Here is a 21,685-nt window from a genome sequence, read left to right as displayed (position 1 = left end):
GCCTTTCTATTCTACTTTTCCTTAAAACCTAGCCCTTTGAACCAGTTTTTTGTTATTAGTCCTAACATCTCATGTGGTTTGGTATAACATTTTGTTTGACGATGCTCTTGAAATGCCAGAATATTTTACTATGCTAAGGTGCTGTATAAATGTAAGTGGTTATTGTTCTTGTCTCTACATGCTAAGATTGCAGGGTGTTAATGAAATCGTCTCAGGAGTGTGCGCTGGCTTGGCACATCGCTGCTGAGCCTTGTGCCGCTCTACCAGTGTCTTATGCACACTCGGCTGCTTCCTGCGTGGTGTACCACCAGGATAAGACCACAAGCAAGTGTGTCTCTTGCGTACGCCAGAAGGCTCTGAGTCAGCTCTATTCTGATGTGTGACGCCAGGATGCCAAATTTATTCAACACATTTCCAGGTACTGGCTGTGTTATTTACTCGAGAAAAACGTGCAAAGCTGCAAGGTGGGCCCTGCAGTATTTGAAGGGTGAAGCACGCTGATTGCAGGCGAGTGGAATTATTGAAATTTTTTGTGAAGCAAAGTAAGTAGTTTTGGACGTGTTCTGGTAAATTTCTGGATTTACCTGAGTGTTGCCCCATCCTCAAGGAGCAGGATGGGGGTGTTGGAGGAAAAGGTGACCTATCTACACAAAGACTGCAACAGGTATGGAGTAGCAGTGGCAGTACTACTGGGCCTGCAGCATAACAGAGAGATGGAACAGGGACTATGGAGAGGACCAGCTTTATATCATCCTCCCTGCCAAATTGTAGCTGGACAGTGACAGGGAGCTGTCTGGCAGGCCAGCCAATGCACCCAGCATCTTGATGTGCATGCCTATCAGCACTCTCCTGTATGGCGCCCCATCAATCTGAGTCTGCTGCAGCAGAGTTCATCTGTGACCTCAGCCTCCAATGAGCTAGGAAATGAACCACCCGTTACCCCTGGCTTGGCTGAAGGCCACTCGTGCCCAGATGGCTCATCATGTGCTGATTCCAGTTCTGTACCAGCCTCCAAGATACTTGCAGCCTAGTATCTGAGCTGGTGTTTGAGAGTGCCAGTGATGCGGCATCTTCAGTAGCACTCTGCTCTTGTTCTCTTTCCTCCTTCTGAGCCTACTGTGGCTGGGCAGGCAGACAGCAGTCCTTGGGTGTCTGAAAACTCAGAGGAGGAAGGTTGGTATTAAGGACAGGGATGGGTGGGATGCAAGAGGTCCATGGTCACAACATCAGCTACTTGCTTATCATGCCAGGTAACAGGATGAGGATGTTTTGGGAGTTAAGAAGGGACGGGTGGGGTGGTGGTGGTGGTGGGCTGGAGGGAGGGCAGGGAGATGCAGGAACAGGCCGTTATCCTCAATGTTCTCTGATATCAGATACCCAGCAGCTGACACCATGATCCAGAGAACCATCTCTGCTATTCAGGGGATGCAGGTGGCCTTGTCCCCCATCAGTTCTACTTGTTTCCTTTTATTGTGCGTCACCTTATCCTGCAAGAGAGTAGAATACTAGTGGTTGTGTAGCACTGTATTTGGGTTTTGTATCTGCCATCGCTGAGTAGTTGGAGATATGTGGAGACAGCCACAGGTTGATGTGAGGCTGGCAGCATTGGTAGGTGTGTGAGGGTGAGTTGGTCTCTCTGGGTTGATAGGTGTGAGTCCTGAGTGCCCCGGACTGCTGGTAGGTGAGTGATGGAGGTATGGTGCATTGAGCAGTGTGAGAGGATGGAGTTGTGGTGGGTTGGAGATGTCTCATGTCATTCACTGACCTTGACATTTTGAAGGAATCTGTGCTTTTAAAGGTTGTATTTTTTGAGTCAGACCCTAACTGAAACGGAAACAGACACTCCCAGTTTCTAAGGAAACGAAAACAAACAGGTTTGGAAACCAAAACTTCTAGGTAGACTGAACATGGTTGAAAGTTATAAAAGGACACAGATTAATCCAAGCTGGGTAGTAGCAGTTGATGAGTCAATTGGTATAGTACAGACAAGCTGAAGAAGGCAAAGTCCAGGTCCAGAAGCTGAGAATAAGTAGTTACAGCTGTTTCTGTTACAGGAAGGTAATGTTGGTGGATTTACCCCATCCAGACTGAGTTGAGGAGGTGCTGCAGACGTGTGACATTTGCAGTGAAGATCGTGTCTGCAGAATTTGGGTTGGTTGTATGCTGTTGTTGGCTGGGGATCAGAATACATCCCAGAGGGAGAGGAGCTTAAATTCCTCATGAGGAAGACAAAGTTTGAAGGGCTTTGTGACTGAGATTGATGATATAGAATCTGAGTGCCGAGCCAATTCGTAAGATCTGTCTTAATTGTATCTGCCATTTAAAGTGTAATTTATCATTTATAATTGACCGTAACTTGCCCGTTAATTCATGTTTAACTTATGTTGATTCTAGGCGAGTATAAAAAGCTATCTAATATTGTATTTAGTGTTTGCCTTGTTTGACTCTTGTACAGCAAAACTTCTTCTGTTTTAAACTGTGGAATCTTTTGGCTTCATTCTTTTAGTAAAGAGCTGGGATTTGAAATTTCTTCTACTTATTAAAATAAGTTACTGGTCTCTACCGAGATCGTAACAACTACTCACTTGACATCATTTGACTTTTTGTGGCCAGGTTCTCAGGTCCCGACTGGGGAAATTGACTAGCCTGCTGAGGGTGATCTTCGAGTGTCTCCTTGTCCCTCATGAACTCCTCCCGCTCACTAGCATTTAATGCCTCCAGCGCCATATCAATCACTATCACTATTTTTGTAAAGATTTTCCTTTAAGGTGCACCCTGCCTTTATGAAGAGCTGGCTGGCTGTACCATGCAGTCTATAAAGAACACTGTCAGACCTGCCTTGCTGCATACAAGGGCCACAAGTAGCAGACTCAAGTAGAAAGCAATGCGGGTGCCATTCTACGGCATGGAGCAACGGTACAATAATTCAGATGAGGTGGATATATAAAGTTTCCAAGTTGTACACCTCGAACTTAATTGGAGGAGGCAGACCACAAATCATGAGCGTGTCCAACAAATGAGGACAAACTTAATTTTAGAGGAATGGGTGAGGGCCTGAGAGTGGGGCTGGCGGCGAGAGAGTGGGACAGGGCAGGACAGGGCAGGGCAGGGCCGGCAGTGAGAGGGTGGGGCAGGGCAGGACAGGGCCGGCGGCGAGAGAGTGGGGCAGGGCAGGACAGGGCCGGCGGCGAGAGAGTGGAGGGGGCCAGGGCTGGAGTGAAACAGTGGGGCGGGGCCAGAGAGAGCAAGCAGGGTGGGGTCGGCCGCAATACAGCGCCCCAGGACCAGCCGCCAGGGGGCAGGGCTGGGCACGAGTCAATGGGGCAGGGCCGACAAAGAGAGCGTGGGGCGGGGCCGGCGGCGAGGACGACGGGGCGGGGCCGGCGGCGAGGACGGCGGGGCGGGGCCGGCGGCGAGGACGGCGGGGCGGGGTCGGCGGCGAGGACGGCGGGGCGGGGCCGGCGGCGAGGACGGCGGGGCGGGGCCGGCGGCGAGGACGGCGGGGCCGGCGGCGAGGGGCCGGCGGCGAGGACGGCGGGGCGGGGCTGGCGGCGAGGACGGCGGGGCGGGGCCGGCGGCGAGGACGGCGGGGCGGGGCCGGCGGCGAGGACGGCGGGGCGGGGCCGGCGGCGAGGACAGCGGGGCGGGGCCGGCGGCGAGGACGGCGGGGCGGGGCCGGCGGGGCAGGGCCGGCGGCGAGGACGGGGGGGCAGGGCCGGCGGCGAGGACGGCGGGGCAGGGCCGGCGGCGAGGACGGCGGGGCAGGGCCGGCGGCGAGGACGGCGGGGCAGGGCCGGCGGTGAGGACGGCGGGGCAGGGCCGGCGGCTAGAGGGCGGGGCGGGGCTGGTGGCGAGAGGGTGGGGCGGGGCCGGCGGCGCCAGGGCGGGGTGGGGCCGGCGGCGAAAGGGCAGGGCCGGCGGCAAAAGGGCAGGGCAGGGCCTGCCACCAGAGGGTGGGTTGAGGCGCGGCCCATCACGCACGAGAGGAGATGGGATTTTCCCGCTGCGTGAGACTGTCAGGCTGTTCCAGCCGTGCGAGAGCGCAGGGCGGATCCGGCCGTGAGAGATCGGGGCAGGGTGGGCTGCGAGGGTGTGGCAGGGCACGAGAGAGATGGGTGTGGCAGGGGTGTGAGGGAGAGGGGCAGGGCAGGCCACGAGGGAGAGGGGAGGGGTCGGCCACGGGAGAGCGGGGCGGGACCGGAAGAAAGGGAGGTCGGGGTCGCAAGAAGAGGCAGGGGGATCATGAGTGGTGGTGGATGTCACAAGAGTGGGCTGGGGGTAGGGGTCACAGGAGGGAGGCTGGCGGGGAGGTCACGCATGGTAAAGTCGAGGGGGTCACAGGAGAGAGGGCTAGGGGCAAATCACAGGAACGAGGGCCGGGGTGGCGGGGTTACACAATGAGAGAATGGGGCTGAGAGATAAAATGGGGGTGAAAAAGAGAGAAGAGGGGTGCAAGACAGAGAGAGAGGGGGGGTGACACAGAGAGAGGGTGGGGGCGAGACAGAGGGGTGGGGGGGCTAGACGGGGTGGGGGGGCGCGAGACAGAGAAGGAGGGAGGGGGCGAGACAGAGTGGGAGGGGGGGGAGACGATGGCGAGAGAGAAATAGAGAGAGGGGGTGAGAGAGAGAGGGAGGGAGGGGCTGAGAGAGGGAGGGAGAGGGGGCAAGAGAGAGGGAGGGGCAGGTGGCGAGAGAGTGAGAGAAGGGCCGAGAGACTCATACAGGGCAAATGGTGCTCTTATGAAACATATTTTCTTCCATTCTATTCTATCAGTTTTGATTCAGAAAAACTCACCGGAGCTAATGCCTGTCCTGGAATGGAGATTGGTGGTGAAGAGGGTCTGGGATATCCAGGGGTGCTTGATGCTGCTTGAGTACTCTTCACAGGGGGCTGCACAGGGGCACTGGCTGTTGTCCTGGGTAATGTCACAGTATCTTTTTGCTTCAACATATTCAGAGCATCCCTGTAAAATATCAAGGCCTTTGGTGTCAGAGTGCAAGTTACTTCTTTAAATGTTAAAAGATGTCTTTTATATTTTTCATTATATATCCTTTCTGAATGATCGCTGCAGTTATCACCAGTACAACAGCAATGTGCACCTAAACTATGTTTAAATTTCTGAAATCTCAGTCAATGGGCTGTTGTGGCCACTGTCAGATAAGGGGAGCAGGAAAGGTACACTCCTGCAGTCTATTTGTTTTACTTTCCACACCCTGGAATTCCCCCACCACTTCTCCTTCTTTAAGATCTCCTTTGAAACTAAATGTTTGACCAAGTTTCTTTTATCATCTCTTCAGCATCCTCCTTTTCAATTTAGTGTCCTTTTTGCTGGTTACATCTCTGATGTGCCTTGAGGGCTTTTTAAAGCAGAAACTGTGATATAACTGCTGTTTGATATTCTTCATTACCCAGAGGTAGGCTATCATAACAGTTAATTTATATTAATGCTGCACTCTGCCTCTTCTCTCCCAACAGTTTTTCTAATTTAGCATCAATTTAGCCCCAAGGGCAATATACGAGTACAGGATTGAAAGGAGTGGCAGGTTTCAGTTTTTTTGAGGCTACATTGTACCATCACTGCTCTGAAGTTCACTCTAAAAGAACCAGTTAACAGTTCCAGCATTGCTCCAGCTTGGGTATTACAGACTTCGGTCAGATCAGTTGGAGTGACAGGCGCCATAGTGCACGCAAGGCTGTGTCCTGGTCAGACTGTGAAGTGGAATCAGGTTGCTCGTGGGCAGGAAAAACACAGCTGCAGTCTGCTCACTGAAAACTGCAGCCCCAGCAGGGCGGTACTATTCTTCCAGAGATTCACTATTAAACTGGTAAGCCTGCTGATAGAAGTGTAATGTCAGCAATGCTAATGAAGGAAGGCAACATCTTCAAGGTGTATTCGGTTTTTCAAACTCAGAAGAGTACAGTCAGTTAAGGCAAGGGGTTATGCTTCCATTACAGCCAAGTTTAAGGTACAGGTTTTAGTGAAGAGCAGCAAGCCTTCAGGGTATGAGCAAGTTAGACTGGTGTCAGTGAAGATGGTTGTCAGCCCAATGGGCTATCAACTTGAAGTTTACAGGTTAACTCCGCTCGCTCACATTGCTTGCTCCAAAACTGCTTCAATGCCACCCACACTCTTCAAAACTCAGAATATTCAATTTAAAACAATCAAAAGACAGAAAGAAAAACAAAACACTTCCTTAATGTGGACTTTTAAAAACATATCACACCACTTGGTGAATGGAGATTCATTTAAAAACATCCTCCAAATCCATTTTTCAAGTCTTAACTGTTATGGCTTGTATTTCAATTGTGAGCAAACAAAATCTGGAATAATACATGTAAGTAGAGTTGTAATAAGAAGCTGGGCAGACAAAAGCAAGGGAGGAGAAACAAAGAGACATAATATGGAGGGACATTCATTTCTCACACCCTCCTTTAGCAAACAAAGTAAAATAAAAATGGAAACTTCCTAAATTTATGTTTAGCCTGCCTCAACAATGACCAAATCAGTCCAAGTTACAATGTCAGACACAACATTTCTTCAAAGTTCACTACAATGTTCTTCGATAGGCTTTTAAAAAAATCAATTACCTCTAAAATTTTTTAAATGTCATGGAATATTCTTTGGCAATTCTTAATGTGCCAGAACTTCTGAGGAGTGACAACCACTGTTGGATTGCCACTCTGCTCCTTTTTTCTTACACCATTTCCCACTCAATCTTCCATTTCAGGCCAGGTGAGAAATGTGCAATGTAGATGGTTCCCAACTCCTTCCAGGGCAGGGCAGCAGCGCGGGGGAAGTGAAGCCATGCCTCAATTTTACAGCACTGGCTGCCATAAACAAGGTAAGTTTAAAGGCCCCAGCCACTTTGAGAAGCCAGGGAGAAGGTAAGTGTGTAAGGTAAGGTTAGGGTGGTTGGTGGGGGGCGGGGGGGAAAGAGTGTGGTCGGGGGAGGGTCAAGGGGTAATAGAGGGGTGGAGGGGGGGCAGGAGGGTGGTCAGGGGTGGGGGATAGTCAGGGGGGGGTGGAGTAGTAGTCGGGGGTGCTGGAGAGGTAGTTGGGGGTGGAGGGATGTCAGAGGTTGGGGAGGATGTTGAGGGCCGGGTGGGGGTAGTCAGGAGAGTCCAGTGGGGGTGTGGTACTATAGTCACTCAGGGGTTACAAGTGGTTTTAATCCTTCTAACGTTTCCTGGGTAACTTCTGCTAAGACTTTCAGAACCATCCAAAGTCTCTGATTTAAAACAGCATCGGATTGTTCTAGGTACAGGGCAATTGCCCATCAGAAGTTTAAACATCCCGGGCAATTCCCGTGTAGTCCTTGTGATACGACTGATTCCTGGACAAGGTTCCCCAATTTATTATGATCCCAGACGAGATACCCCAAATTGTTATGCTCCCAGGTGAGGAGGATTGAACTGGGAACCAATCTAACCAGGCTTTCTTGAGTTAAAGAAAGAGTGAGTTTATTAAGTACTAAAACGAGAGAAAAAAAACACAACACACATGCACACAGATTAAAAATGAGAAGTGAGTGCAGAAATAAAAATTTTATAAAGCTATACAAATCACCCTTTGGGCTTGCCCGTGAGGAGTGAATGATGAAACGTTGCTGCCCTTAAACTGGAAGATTCTGATAGAGCTGACTTTGGAGCTTGGGCAGTTGGTTTGGAGATTCTTGTTTTGGCAGATTAGCTGAAAGAAATTGGCCTGTTTCATTTTCGACTGTGGCTTTGCTGACTTGTGACTTGCTTCTAGCAATCAGAGAGAGGAGAAATTGTTTTACCTGCAAGCGCAGGGTATGCCTAGTTGATGTTCCTCAGCTGTGATCGTTACAGCAGATACTAGCACCAGAACAGAACACCAAAGCTAGCACACAGAGACCAGGGTTGGAGTTGGCTTTTAACCCCTTTTCTTGTGTATTCCTGGAAGGGAAAAAACAAACATGTCTTTCGCCCAGAAACTTTCTTTCAGCTCAGTTCATGTCCAGTCTGGAATATAACCCAACAGGAGATGGTTTCCGCTGAGATGGTAATCAGCCTCCATTATCCCCGCAACCACAGGAGATTACAGTTCAGTTTTTGCTTTGCATCTCTTCCTTTGAAGTGTCTGTGTGTGAAGTAGGCCTGGATACCTTTTTAGGTGACATTCTGTTCTCTCTGGACTAGTTGGTTCAGTGTAATCTACATAGGCATTTTCCAGCAAGTGGTTACTTTACAGTCCCAGCCACATTTTGCTTGTATGTCCTTTCTTCAAAAAAACACATTTTACTTAAAAGTTCAATATGTCTGTAAGTAATTCGGGGCCAAGATCCGTGGTCATGATGCTTGCAAGGGGATGTCTAGGTGGGGTGGGGTGAGGTGGAGGGCACCCAGCGCATATTCTGGGGTACGACCCATCCACCCACCTCCCACCCCCTGCAGAACTTCTGGGCCTATGTTTCAGAGCATATTGGAACTCCTACACCATTTGACCACTGAGTTAAAATAATATCTACCCAAACAAAGATAGCTCACTGAATTCAACAGGTATAGCTCTATAACATGTGCTGAGATAAGAGAGAGGTGACCAGAATCTCTGATTCATTTAGACTCTCTATCAAGATGGTTGATAGGATTTTATTTGATTCACGTACAGGCATACCATCAGTGCTCTAGTACATAACTGTGACCTCTATCCACATGAAAGCTCCTAATGAGGTCAAAAATTGTGGATATAAATCTCTCTTAAAAATGCTCTTCAAGTTATTTTAGCATGCATATTGGATGTGTGGGAGGATCACAGTGTAATCAGAAAGAAAAAGATAGAATTTGGTCTTATGAACAGTGCATGGAGCAGACTGTGGTTTTACTCAAGACAGTAAGGAATATTGTAGCTGACCTGGTGACCCTTGATCCGGAAACAGTACCAACAGGAGGGAAGTTAACATTTGACAGCTGTGTGGCTGGCAAGCACAAGGAGTGCTGCAGCTGGTGAGGGGGGTGGGGAGAACAGAGAAGGCACATTTACAAGGTGCTCTGCTGCGTAATAGAGTTAAACTGGACAAAAAGCTGAACATAGGTCATCACTGTATGTACAGCAAGCAATTAGTAAGGCAAATGGCATGTTGGCCTTTATTGGAAGGGGATTGGAGTATAAATATAAGGAAGCTTTGCAGTACTGTGTATAGTTTTGGTCTCCATATCTAAGGATGTACACACTTGCCTTTGAGGCATTATAGTGTAGGTTCACTAGATTGGTTCCTGAGATGAGGTTGTCTAATGATGAGAGGCTGAGTAAGCCGGGTCTGTACTCTGGTGTTTAGGAGAATGAGAAGTGATCTCACTGAACATACAAGATTCTGAAGGGTAGACAAAGAGGTTGAAGGTGGAACAGGCTAGATGGCTGTATGGTCTACTCCTGCTCTTATTTTTTATGTTCACATATATAATACGTAAAATGAACATAATTTTAGTACAGTTTTGGTCGAGATGATGGAGTTCGCCCCAGGGTGCCGTGAAGTTTTATTTTTTATCTTCATGAATGATGTTCTCTCTTCTTCTGACCTCAAATACTGGAAATATATGTGGACGATATGACAGTCTAGGCCACGGACTGTGGTCAGTAAGGTTCAGGGAACTCATGAGGCCCTCAAAGAATGGCGTGGAGAAATCAGTATGGAGTTAAATGCTAGTAGATGTAACATCATGTCAGCAGACTTCAGTAGACATGAGCATATGCCCCTTGGCATAAAGTCAGGCAATTACACCCTGTCAGAGGTGAAAGCCTTGGCATTCCTGGGTATACACATTCAAGCTGACTTGAAGTAGGATGGCAAATGGACAATATGCTAAGTAAAAAAATGAACGATGTTCATTCTCAGATCCCTCATCCCTTTCAGATTCCCTGTCCATGACGTCTATTGAGCTACACTGACTATATCGTCATTTGAATACACTGTGCTTGTCTGGCACCTTGACCACACACACGCATAAACGACCCAGACTGAAAAAATACAGAAGCATGCGCTGAGATTGCTCTTTGGCCCTCAAAATATCAGTTGTATGACAATGTCCTTCATGTCACAAAACTCAAAACCTTACAAACAAGAACAGTTAATATTTGGAAAATCCTTTCTGCAATCTACCCAATTTCAGAGTTGGTTACCCCCAGCATGTCCAGAGCAATCAAGGCATGCAGAAGTTCCACTAAATTCAACCCTGTTAAGATGCAGAATGCAAAGGTACTGATATAACCCTATTACTCACATGGTTTGGGTCCTCAATGAAGCACTTAAATGAAGAAATTTACATGTGCTTCAGTGCCTGCAATGTAGGAATGGTGTAATGGTTTGTAATTTAAATATAATTTTAATTTAACATTACACTTCTTTTAATATACTGTACACCACTTCTCTGTTATCTGCTGAATTTGTTTATTTTTGTTACCGCTTAATTGTTACATTACTTAATGTAACATTATATGAATTTTTCAATGCAAGTCACACTGCAGTTCAGCCTTCAGGCTGTGAACATGTTTCTTGAATAAAATACCATTTTTTATTATGAGCATATACAAAAATAGAAATAGTACTGCAAGTAAGTCTAGGTCATTTTTTTTATTCATTCACGGGATGTGGGCTTCGCTGGCTGTGGCAGCCTTTATTACCCATCCCTAGTTGCCCTTGAGAAGGTGGTGGTGAGCTGCCTTTTTGAACCACTGCAGTCCATGTGGTGTAGGTACACCCACAGTGCTTTCTGCAGTACAGGATCTTATAATCAAGATGTAGTGCTCAATTAAAAATGCTAAAATTTATTTTGCTGATCAAACAACACAGTCTTTATGGTACAAATACCAAGCTTAGCTCTTTACAGAGAAACTTAACACAGAGGAAGTAGGTACATGTCATCACAAGTTGTTATATAATAGCAAATTATTTTTAACTACTCTATAAAAACTGTTTATAAGTTAGCAACCTACAATCTTAGCACATTGCACACGCCCTCTTCCTCTACAAAACTAGCAGATCACAAAACATTTTAAAATGAATTCAATTAATGGATTTTTGCCTATACTTTGCTGATGGCATGAGATCTAACTTTAGATCTAATTCCCCACTATCATTTAAACAGCATTCACTATTGCTGTTCAATATTAACTGCCTTTTACAGCCTTCCTCAATAATGATCTGCTTTTCCACAAGGTTGTCCTCAATAAGTAGAGATTCATTTCATTTTATTGCACTATTACAGTATACAGATTCCAGAAATAATTTCAGCTTACCTAGTACCTTATACATCCTTAGAATAATGGTAATGCTTCACAAAGGATTACTTTTAAAATGCAGTGACTGTTCCCTAGTCAAACATAGATGCCAATCTGCATATAGCAAGTGCCTACAAACAGCAAAATAGATAAATGGTTGAGGGAGGAATGCTGGCCAGGAGGTCTTTATGCATGTCTTCAAACAGTGCAATGGGCGCTTTTACAGTAATCTGAGTGGGCAAACGGGGCCACAGTTTAATGTTTCCTCCATGAGTACGGCACCTTAAACAATTTAGCATGCCCTCAGCGCTGCGCTGAAGTGCTAGTGTGTGTTCAGTTCCGTAAATGGTGTGAATTGCAACCTTTTGATTCAGAGGTCAGATGGCTGAGACGTATAAGATACATCGTTGGGAGATGGGAGAAAATATTTGAAAATTAGCTTTAGGTGACTGTATCTTTAAATGAGTCAAATTTGTTTCAAGGAAGAGCCAATACACAAAGATGTGCTGAGAACAAATACTGTGCCCAGGCAGGTATGTTATTCACAAAATTCAGACAGGGCATTCAATATGCAGATCAGTTAAGTGGCTAAAGTCCGGTATCTAGGTGATGTTCAAAATTACTGCTGCTCTGAAAGGTTATTTTACTATTCAAATTATCTAGATTATTAGATATTAAGAATGATTTTCATTGCATTAAGGTACTGAAAGCAAATTAAATTTCAGAAGTAGGTGACTGTTCATTCATCTGCTTAAATGTTGGCAATAATTAATCAGTTACTCCCCTCACTATTGAGAAGAATATGGTTCATTTTCAAAACTAGTCTGCTTTTTAGAGTCCAGAGTCAGAGTCCAATGAGGAGTTCTTTCAGGTAGGAGCTTGATTTCAGCTGACTGAAAACTCGAAGTGTAAAGTTCTCTTCCGAGCTGGTGCTGATACTGCAAGATTAAGTTGGTACACAGATACTGGGTCAGTTCTGCAGGCAATGGTAGGAAGTCTTCCCGCAGAGATAGGCTTTGAGGAGCAGGCTGAGTAAAGTATCTAAGTTTGCTGATAATGTAAATCTAGGTGGGAATATAAGCTGTGAGGACGACACAAAGAGGCGCAAAAAGAATATATACAGTTTAAGTGAGTGGGCAACAGGTGGTAAATGGAGTATAATGTTGGGAAGTGTGAGGTGGTAGGAATAGAAAAGCAGGATATTTTTTGAAAGGCTTGAAATTTATAAATGTTGATGGTTAGAGGGACTTGGTGTGCAAGGAACATAGAAAGTTAGCATATAGGTACAGCAAGCATTTAGAAAGGCAAATGGCATGTAGCCCTTTATTACAAGGGTATTGGAGTACAAGAATAAGCAAGTTTTTCTACAATTGTATAATGTTTTGGTGAGACCACACCTTGAGTACTGTGTGCAATTCTGGTCTCCATATTTAGGGAAGGATATACTTGCCTTAGAAGCAGTGGAGTGAATCTTTGCTCAATTTATTCCTGGGATAAGAATGCTATCCTTTGATGAGACACAGAGTAAATTAGGCTACAGTCTCTGCAGCTTAGAAAAATGATACAAGATTCTGAAGGGGCTTAGCAGGGTAGTCATTGACTGGTGGTTTCCCCTGGCTGGGGAATCTAGAACACAGGAGGGGTGCATAGTGTCAAGATAAGTGGCTAATGATTTTTGATCTCAGGGAATCAAGGATACTGGGAACAGGTGGGAAAGTGGAGTTGAGGCAGGAAATCAGCCAGGATCGTATTGAATGGCTAAGCAGGATCGAGGGGTTAATTGATAGCAAAAAAGGTGGCAGTTAGAATTAAACATGGAAAAATGGTAGACCAGAGTATTTTCTGAATGGTGATGAGCTAGAAACTGTGGATGGGCAGAGAGCTTTAGTGATTCATGTACACAAATGACTAAAAACTAGTGAACAGGTACCTGAAAATAATTTGGAAGGTAGTGGAATGTTTGCTTTCATCCTAAAGGGACTGGAATACAAAGAAGTGGAAGTAATGTTTCAGCTGTTTAAAGCTCTTCCCTGAAATTACTTTCAAAACTTACTTTCTGTATATAGGTATTGAGCTGTTTTAAAATAAGAAACTGTACAATCTAAACAACATATATTTGTGTAGCACTTTTAACTTAAAACTTCCCAAGATGCTTCACAGAAACATTATTGTACAAAATATGACACATAGGACATTGGAGCAAATAACCAAAAACTTTGGTGGGTTTTAAAGAGAGAGCTTTAAAGGAGGAAAGTGAGATAGAGAAGCTGAGAGGCTTAGGGAGGGAATTCCAGAGCTTAGGGTCCTTGCAGATGAAGGCACAGCCACCGATGGTGCAGCTATTAAAATCAGGGATGTTCAAGAAATCAGATTCAGAGGAGTGCCAAAATATCTAAGTGTTGTAGGCCTGGAGGAGATTAGGGATAGGACAGGGCAAGGCCATCGAGGGATTTGAAAACCAGGATGAGAATTTTAGAATCGAAATGTTGCTCAAATGGGGACCAATGCAGATCAGCGAGAACAGGGTGATTGGGACTTGGTGCAAGTTAGGTCACTGAGAGCAGAGTTTTGGATGACCCCAGGCTTACAGAAGGTAGAATGTGGGAGGTGTCCAGGAGTGCATCGGAACATCCAAGTCTAGAGGATTCAAAGGTATGATTGAGGGTTTCAGCAGCAGATGAGCTGAGGCAGGGATGAAGTCAGAACTTGTCGTGCCCCTAACCAAGCTGTTTCAGTACAGCTACAACACTGGCATCTACCCAGCAGTGTGGGAAATTACCCAGGCTGTCCTGTACACAAAAAGCAGGGCAAATCCAACCTGGCCAATTACCGTGCCATCAGTCTACTCTCCATCATCAGCAAAGTGATGGAAGGGGGTTATCTACAGTGCTATCAAGCTACTTAGCAATAACCTGCTCACTTATGCTCAGTTTGGGACCCGCCAGGGCCACTCAGCTCCTGACCTCAATACAGTCTTGGTTCAAACATGGACAAAAGAGCTGAACACCAGAGGTGAGATGAGGGTGACTGCCCTTGACATCAAGGCTGCTTCGGCCAAGTGTGGCATCAGGGGACACTAGCAAAGCTGGAATCAATGGGAATCGGGGGAAATCTCTGCTGGTTGGAGTCATACCTAGCACAAAGAAAGATGGTTGTGGTTGTTGGAGGTAAATCATCTCAGTTCCAGGACATCACTGCAGGAGTTCCTCAGGGTAGTGTCCTCGACCCAACCAGCTTCAGCTGCTTCATCAATGACCTTCCTTCCATCATAAGGTCAGAAGTGGGGATGTTCGCTGATGATTGTACAATGTTCAGCACCATTCGTGACCCCTCAGATACTGAAGCAGTCCATGTCCAAATGCAGCAAGACCTGGACAATATCCAGGCTTGGGTTGACAAGTGGCAAGTAACATTCATGTCACACAAGTGCCAGGCAATGACCATCTCCAACAAGAGAGAATTTAACCATCACTTCTTGACATTTAATGGCATTACCATCGCTGAATCCTGCACTTTCAACACCTGGGGGGTTACCCTTGACCAGAAACTGAACTGGGCTAGCCATATAAGTGCTGTGGGCTACAAGAGCAGGTCAGAAGCTAGGATTCCTGCAGCGAGTAACTCACCCCTGACTCCCCAAAGCCTATCCACCACCTACAAGGCATAAGTCAGGAGTGTGGTGGAATACTGTGCACTTGCCTGGATGAGTGCAGCTCCCACAACACTCGAGGAGCTTGACACCATCCAGGGCAAAGCAGCCCACTTGATTAGCACCCCATCCACAAACATTCACTCCCTCCGCCACAAACGCACAGGCAGCAGTGTGTACCAACTACAAGATGCACTGCAGGAACTCACAGACAACATTTAGACAACACCTTCCGAACCCATGACCACTACCATCTGGAAGGCCAAGGGCAGCAGATAGATGGGAACACCACCATCTGGAAGTTCCCCTCCAAGCCACACACCATCCTGACTTGGAAATATATCGCCGTTCCTTCACTGTTGTTGGGTCAAAATCCTGGAACTCCCTCCCTAACAGCACTGTGGGTATTCCTACACCACATGGACTGCAACGGTTCAAGAAGGCAGCTCACCACCACCTTCTGAAAGGTAATTAGGGATGGGGGATAAATGCTGGCCTAGTCAGTGATGCCCACATCCCATGAATGAATATATATTAAAAAATAAGATTCTGAGGGGACTTGAAAGGGTAGATGCTAAGAGGATGTTTCCTCTCATTGGGGAAGCCATAACTAGGGAGCACAGGTTAAAAATAAGGGGTCTCCCATTTAAGATGGAGACGAGGATGAATTTCTTCTCTCAGAGGATCGTTAATCTGTGGAATTCTCTTCCTCAGAGAGCAGTGGGGGTTGGGTCATTGAATATATTCAAGGCTGAGTTGGATAGCTTTTTAATCTACAAAGGAGTCAAACGTTATGGGGCAGGGAAGTGGAGTTACAGCCACAATCAGATCAGCCACGATCTTACCAACTAGCAGAGAAGACTTGATGGGCCAAATGGCATACTCCTGCTCCTATTTCTTATGTGCAACGATAGCTGGTAGGTTTGTAATGGAGTGCCCTGATCTCAAATTTGGTCGCCTATCATATCCTAGTGCAAACTCTTTATCTAATCAAGACTTAGATTTCCTAGAGACATTCAGAAAACAGTGTTGAATTTGCATTTATGAGGAAGTGCATAAATAATCAAATGTACTGAACTGTGATAAAATGACATCTAACAAAAGCATCCCAAATGGCATTCACTGCAGAAGACCATTTACAACAGATGGCTGAAACTGTTACAAAGTTAACACACTTCTGACAACTGGATGATATCATTGCATCAGTGAAACTTCAAGATTGCAATCACTGTTCAAAGCCCAATAATGCATTATGAATATATTTTGTCTTTTTTTCAAATACCATATATAATAAATTAAGCTTTCGGGGTTCTGTACTGAGAGTATAAAAATTCGTCCGGAGATCAGTTAGTATCATGATGCCAGATGGCACAGCAGCTGAGCTTATTACCAACAATCACCTTCTGAATCAAGGAATATTGGGAGTCCAGAAGGAAAGGAACAGGCATTTTCAGGTGAAGGAAGTTTGAAAATCTTATGCTGTCTTGCTATTCGGTGCACTTACAAGTCTAAACCAGGAAGCTCCCTGTTAACAGCAGATGAGTTTTGACATTAGTTACATTTCTGCTGCCAGTTCCACTATGCCTCAGTTTTCATTTGCTTTGTAAAAAAAGATTCTCGCAACTGTCTGTCAAACAACCAGGCATGCTCGAACTATTGTGGGTTTTTTTTGTAAAATTACCTTCTCTTTCAATAGCATCGGAGCATTTCCCATAGAACTTGTGATATAACATTCAGAATCTTTCTATATGCTGTCCTTGCAGTGTTACACATAGGTTAATAATTACCTGCTTGAAGTAATTCTGATTACTGGATTTTATGAGGGGTTTTGATAGTTAAGTTAGGGAAAACCTGTTTCCTATAGCAGATGGGTCAGTAACCAGAAGGCATAAATTTAAGGTAATTGGCAGAAGAATTTAGGGAGGAGAGGAGGGTTGCTTTTTTTCCAACTTAGTGAAAGGGTGGTGGAGACTGACTCAAGAGTACTTTCAAAATGGAGTTGAATTTCTTAAAAAAGGAAAATATCTGCAGGACTTTGGGAAAGCGCAGTGGAGTGGTTTGCTGTTTTAGAGAGCTGGCACAGGCACAATGAGCCAAACGGCAGCTATGATATCAAACTCTCTTCAAAATAGTGAAAAACAATTGGTTAATTTAATCTGCAGACCAATGCATTAATTTACAATTAAATAGTAATATGAAGTCCAAAAATGAAATATTATAAGTGTTATGTACATGCATAAACCAAGAAAGCTTGTAATGGGTCAGTCACTCAATGACTTGAGATTGAGTATGAATGAGTCCTTGATAAATATCTTTTGCTTTCTTGCAAATTTTCTATACCAACTAATTGTACCCATCAGAGAGATAATCAGCCTTTATTCTGAATAAAGGTTTCTCTAATGTAGGAATCTCAAGGGACTAAATAATATATTACTGTGTATATACTTACAATCAAGGAAAATAAACAGATGCCACAAACACAATGGCGCTCTCATACGTATGTGTGAACTGTATGAAATTCTGTAGTGGATCAAATTAGTTTTGGAAATAAGAGAGAGATAAGCTGGTTTAAGTAATGGAAATAGGTGGGAAAAGAAAAATCTATATAAATTATTGGGGAAAAAAAAGAAAAGGGGATTTTTGTTGTGAGAGATAAGCTGGTCCCATCGAGCATGTCAAAGGGGGTACATTGTTAAACCTGGTTAAGCTATTGTATAAGTATTGGGCCACTTGAGATTGCTATAAAACGTATAATAATATTTATTACACCATGGTCCCATTCTGACAGCATAGACAGAAGTTTACAAATGTGACGGGCACAAAGAATCAGTGAAAAGGTTGAGGATGGAGTCAGCAAGGTCAATTAGGAAGATTTCATGGGTAATAGGGAACCAAGAAATGCACTAAGAAATGAATGACAGCATGGATTGCAGGGAATTGAGTATCGGACAGTAAACCGCCATCTAACAGATTAAGAGAAAGTTGAGTTCTGCATTCCTCCTATGCACTGCTGTGGTTAGAACACTGTTGATGTTAGAGTGTGATATAGTGGGGAAAATACTTAAAAGGAACTGTGATTTTAAAAAATAATAGAAGCCAGCAGGCAAAGGGGAACAGGAAGATTTTGGGACTGATGGAGGACAACTGTTCATTTCTGTCTATCAGTAGCTAATGAAATGCTCCATTCTAAAGCTCCTGAATTGATAGTTGGTGTGAGATGAGGTTCTAATAGCTCAATGGGTAAAAGTATTGCATGAGTGGCATCGTGCCATACAGAGCAGGAAGGTTCCAGGTTGGGACCCCCAGTCTCTGATGAGTTAGATGACTTCAGTTAGAATAGCAGTGTGAGAATAATTCAATCCCTGAGCTACAGAGGGGAAGGAATAACACTCATGTGTTCCTGTTCTTGATTGCTATTCAACAAAAGTAAATGACCTTCAACCTTTACAAGAAACATAATAATATAGAAACTAGGAGGAGTAGACCATTTGGCCCTTCAAGCCCGCTCCGCCATTCAATATGATCATGGCTGATCCTCGATCTCAACGCCATATTCCCACTTTCTCTCCATACCCCTTGATGCCCCTAATATCCAAAAATGTATCAATTTCTTTCTTGAATATACTCAGTGACCCAGGCGCTACAACCTTCTGTAGTAGAGAATTCCACAGGTTGACCACCTTCTGAGTGAAGAAATTTTTCCTCATCTCAGTCCTAAATGACCTGCCCCATATCCTGAGACTGTGGCCCCTGGTTCTAGACTCCCCAACCAGGGGAAACATCCTCCCTACATCCAGTCTGTCTAGCCCTGTTAGAATTTTATACGTTTCAATCAGATCCCCTCGCATTCTTCTAAACTCCAGTGAATACAGGCGCAATCTCTCCTCATACGACAGTCCTGCCATCCCTGGTATCAGCCTAGTGAATCTTCGCTGCACGTCCTCCATGGCAAGTATATCCATTCTTAGGTAGGGAGACCAGAACTGCATGCAGTATTCCAGGTGGTCTCACCAAGGCCCTGTATAACTGCAGTAAGACATCCCAACTTCTGAACTCAAATCCTCTTACAATGAAGACTAACATACTATTTGCCTTCCTAATTGCTTGCTGTGCCTGCCTATTTACTTCATTGACTGGTGTACAAGAACAGCCAGATTCCTTTGTACATCCACATTTCCCAATATATCACCATTTAAATAATACACCGACTTTCTGTTTTTCACACCGAAACGTATAACTTCATACTTATCCACGTTATGCTGCATCTGCCACGTGTTTGCCCACACACACAACTTGGTTTAAATCACCCTGAAGCCTCCTTGCATCCTCCTCACAACCCCACCCAGTTTTGTATCATCAGCAAACTTGGAAATATTAAATTTGGTTTCCTCATCCAAGTCATTTATATATATCGTAAATAGCTGGGGCCCAAGTACTGATCCCTGTGGTACACAGCTAGTCACCGCCTGCCATCCGGAAAAAGACCCATTCATTCCCACAACAACAGTAGCAACAAAAACAGAAAATGCTGGAAAAACTCAGCAGGTCTGAAGAAGTCATACGGACTCGAAATGTTAACTCTATTTTTTTTTCTCTCCACAGATGCTGTTAGACCTGCTGAGTTTTTCCAGCATTTTGTTTTTGTTTCAGGTTTCCAGCATCTGCTGTATTTTGCTTTTATCCATTTATTCCCACTCTCTGTTTCCGGTTTGTCAACCAACTTTCAATCCATGCCAGTATATTACCCCCAATCCCACGTGCTTTAATTTTACCCACTAGCCTCTTATGTCAAAAGCCTCTTGAAATCCAAATACACCACATCCATTGGTTCTCCCTTATCTATTCTACTAATTACATCCTAAAAAAACTCCAGTAGATTAGTTAAGCATGGTTTCCCTTTCATAAACCCATGCTGACTTTGTCTAATCCCGTTAATGCTTTCCAAGTGTTCTGTTACCATGTCTTTTATAATGGACTCTAGTATTTTCCCCACTACTGATGTTAGGCTAACTGGTCTGTAATTCTCTGTTTTTTCTCTCCCTCCTTTTTTAAATAGCGGGGTTGCATTTGTCACCCTCCAATCTGTAGGAACTGCTCCAGAGTCTATGGAATTTTGGAAGATGACCACCAATGCATCCAATATTTCCAGGGCGACTTCCTTTAGTACTCTGGGATGTAAATCATCAGGCCCTGAGGATTTTTCAGCCTTTAACCCAAGTAATTTCACTTAGCACCATTTTTTTTTACTAATACTGATTTTCTTCAATTCCTCCCTCTCAGTAGGCTCTTGGTTCCCTAACATTTCTGGGAAATTATTTGCGTCGTCTTTTGTGAAGACAAAACCAAAATGTATGTTCAATTCTTCTGCCATTTCTTTGTTCCCCATTATAACTTCCCCCGTTTCTGCACTAGAACAGTGTACAAATTAGAAAGCATATTAATGTTACAGAATTGCACTGTTGCATGAATGGCTGGATATGAAGTTTTATGACCTATAATCACCTTAAGGCTGTTATTTTTGCTTTAATTTTCGAAGAATGCTTTCTAAAAGGTTGTGAAGATCGGTCCATTCTTTATCTACGCCTTGACACAGCATTCAAACTACATGCAAATCTAATTCATAGATGCATTTAAGGTGAAGCTAGACAAACATTTGAGGGAAAAGGAAATAGATGGTTATGGTGGTAGATTTAGATGAGGAAAGATGAGAGGTGTCGCAAGTGGAGCATAAACACCAGCAAGGACTGGTTGGACTGAGTGGCCTGTTTCTGTGCTTTATATTCTATGAAATCCTCTGAAAGTAATACTGTCTTTTTCCCCAGAAGATTATTTTTGTGTGCAAAAGAAGGACTCAAATAAGTCATCAGCTGAGGCACCAAGGATAGTATCTCCCAAAATTAAACTCAATGAGAATGAAGAATCTAGTGAGCATTCAGGCATTACTTCAATTTTTAAGTTACAAAGCATTAATGAAAAGAGTAGAATATACACCCTTCTTCCTAATCTCATGGAAAACAATGGATACCAGGGAGTGATCATGAGGCAGCAATCTAATAACTTTAAATTATACTCTGATACACTTTTCAGGGTTACCTCCCTAGATTTCGGTCTGTTTTTCTACCACTGGCAAATCTCCGTTCAGACACTGGCTGCCGATATACTTCAGGTCACTAGCGCAATGAAGATTGCCAGAAAGGAAGATGAATATGACTGTAAAGTAACAAGGAATAATCTGCAGTTGGTCATTGTGAGCAGAGCATTTATATAAAACTAAATTATGTACGCAATAGATATATTTCAGGAGAATGAAAATTTAAATTAACAACCATGCAGAAAAATGAAAAATCTTAAGAATTTTTAAAACATGTTCTCTGGGACAAGGGTTGTGCTTCTTGAAACAAGCTTCGTTGGTCTAGTTACTGACCATGGTAATCTGTCCAATTGGAGCTGTATGTCACAGCTGCTTTGTTCAAATACACAGCAATTGCAAAGGCTAATCTTACAGCTCCCTCTAAGTTTACTGGGTATAACTACCTCATCACACACAAAATACTTCAGCTCTCCAAAAAAAATCGCTCCTATTCCTAGTAGATGCAAAGGAATGACTACAATCACCGACCCTCCCCCGCACTGTCCCTCCACCCATCCACCCACTATATCCCATGTAGAAAGTTCCTTTTTTCTCCTTGTTAACTTGTAGAATACCGAATACATACAGAAGCCAAAACCTTCAGAGATGAAAATCAGTGGATACGAGTGAACTATCTCTTTGCTTAATTTATGGGACGAGTGAGATC

The 21,685-nt window shown here is 44.5% G+C and overlaps 1 protein-coding gene across 1 annotated transcript in view; it reads right to left on the bottom strand.

The window, feature by feature from the left end:
• pdhx (pyruvate dehydrogenase complex component X) overlaps positions 1 to 21,685 on the bottom strand; it is a 199,915-nt gene that overhangs the window by 93,288 nt on the left and 84,942 nt on the right. The window contains exon 5 of the mRNA XM_078548835.1: positions 4,795 to 4,963. Within this exon, the coding sequence (XP_078404961.1) occupies positions 4,795 to 4,963 (169 nt within the window). The remainder of the gene's footprint in view (positions 1 to 4,794; positions 4,964 to 21,685) is intronic.

The sequence above is a fragment of the Cetorhinus maximus genome, chromosome 9 (assembly GCF_964194155.1).
Source record: "Cetorhinus maximus chromosome 9, sCetMax3.hap1.1, whole genome shotgun sequence".
Lineage (NCBI taxonomy): Eukaryota > Metazoa > Chordata > Chondrichthyes > Lamniformes > Cetorhinidae > Cetorhinus > Cetorhinus maximus.
Note: the sequence above shows the minus strand (reverse complement) of the source record. Positions and strands in the feature narration are given on the sequence as shown.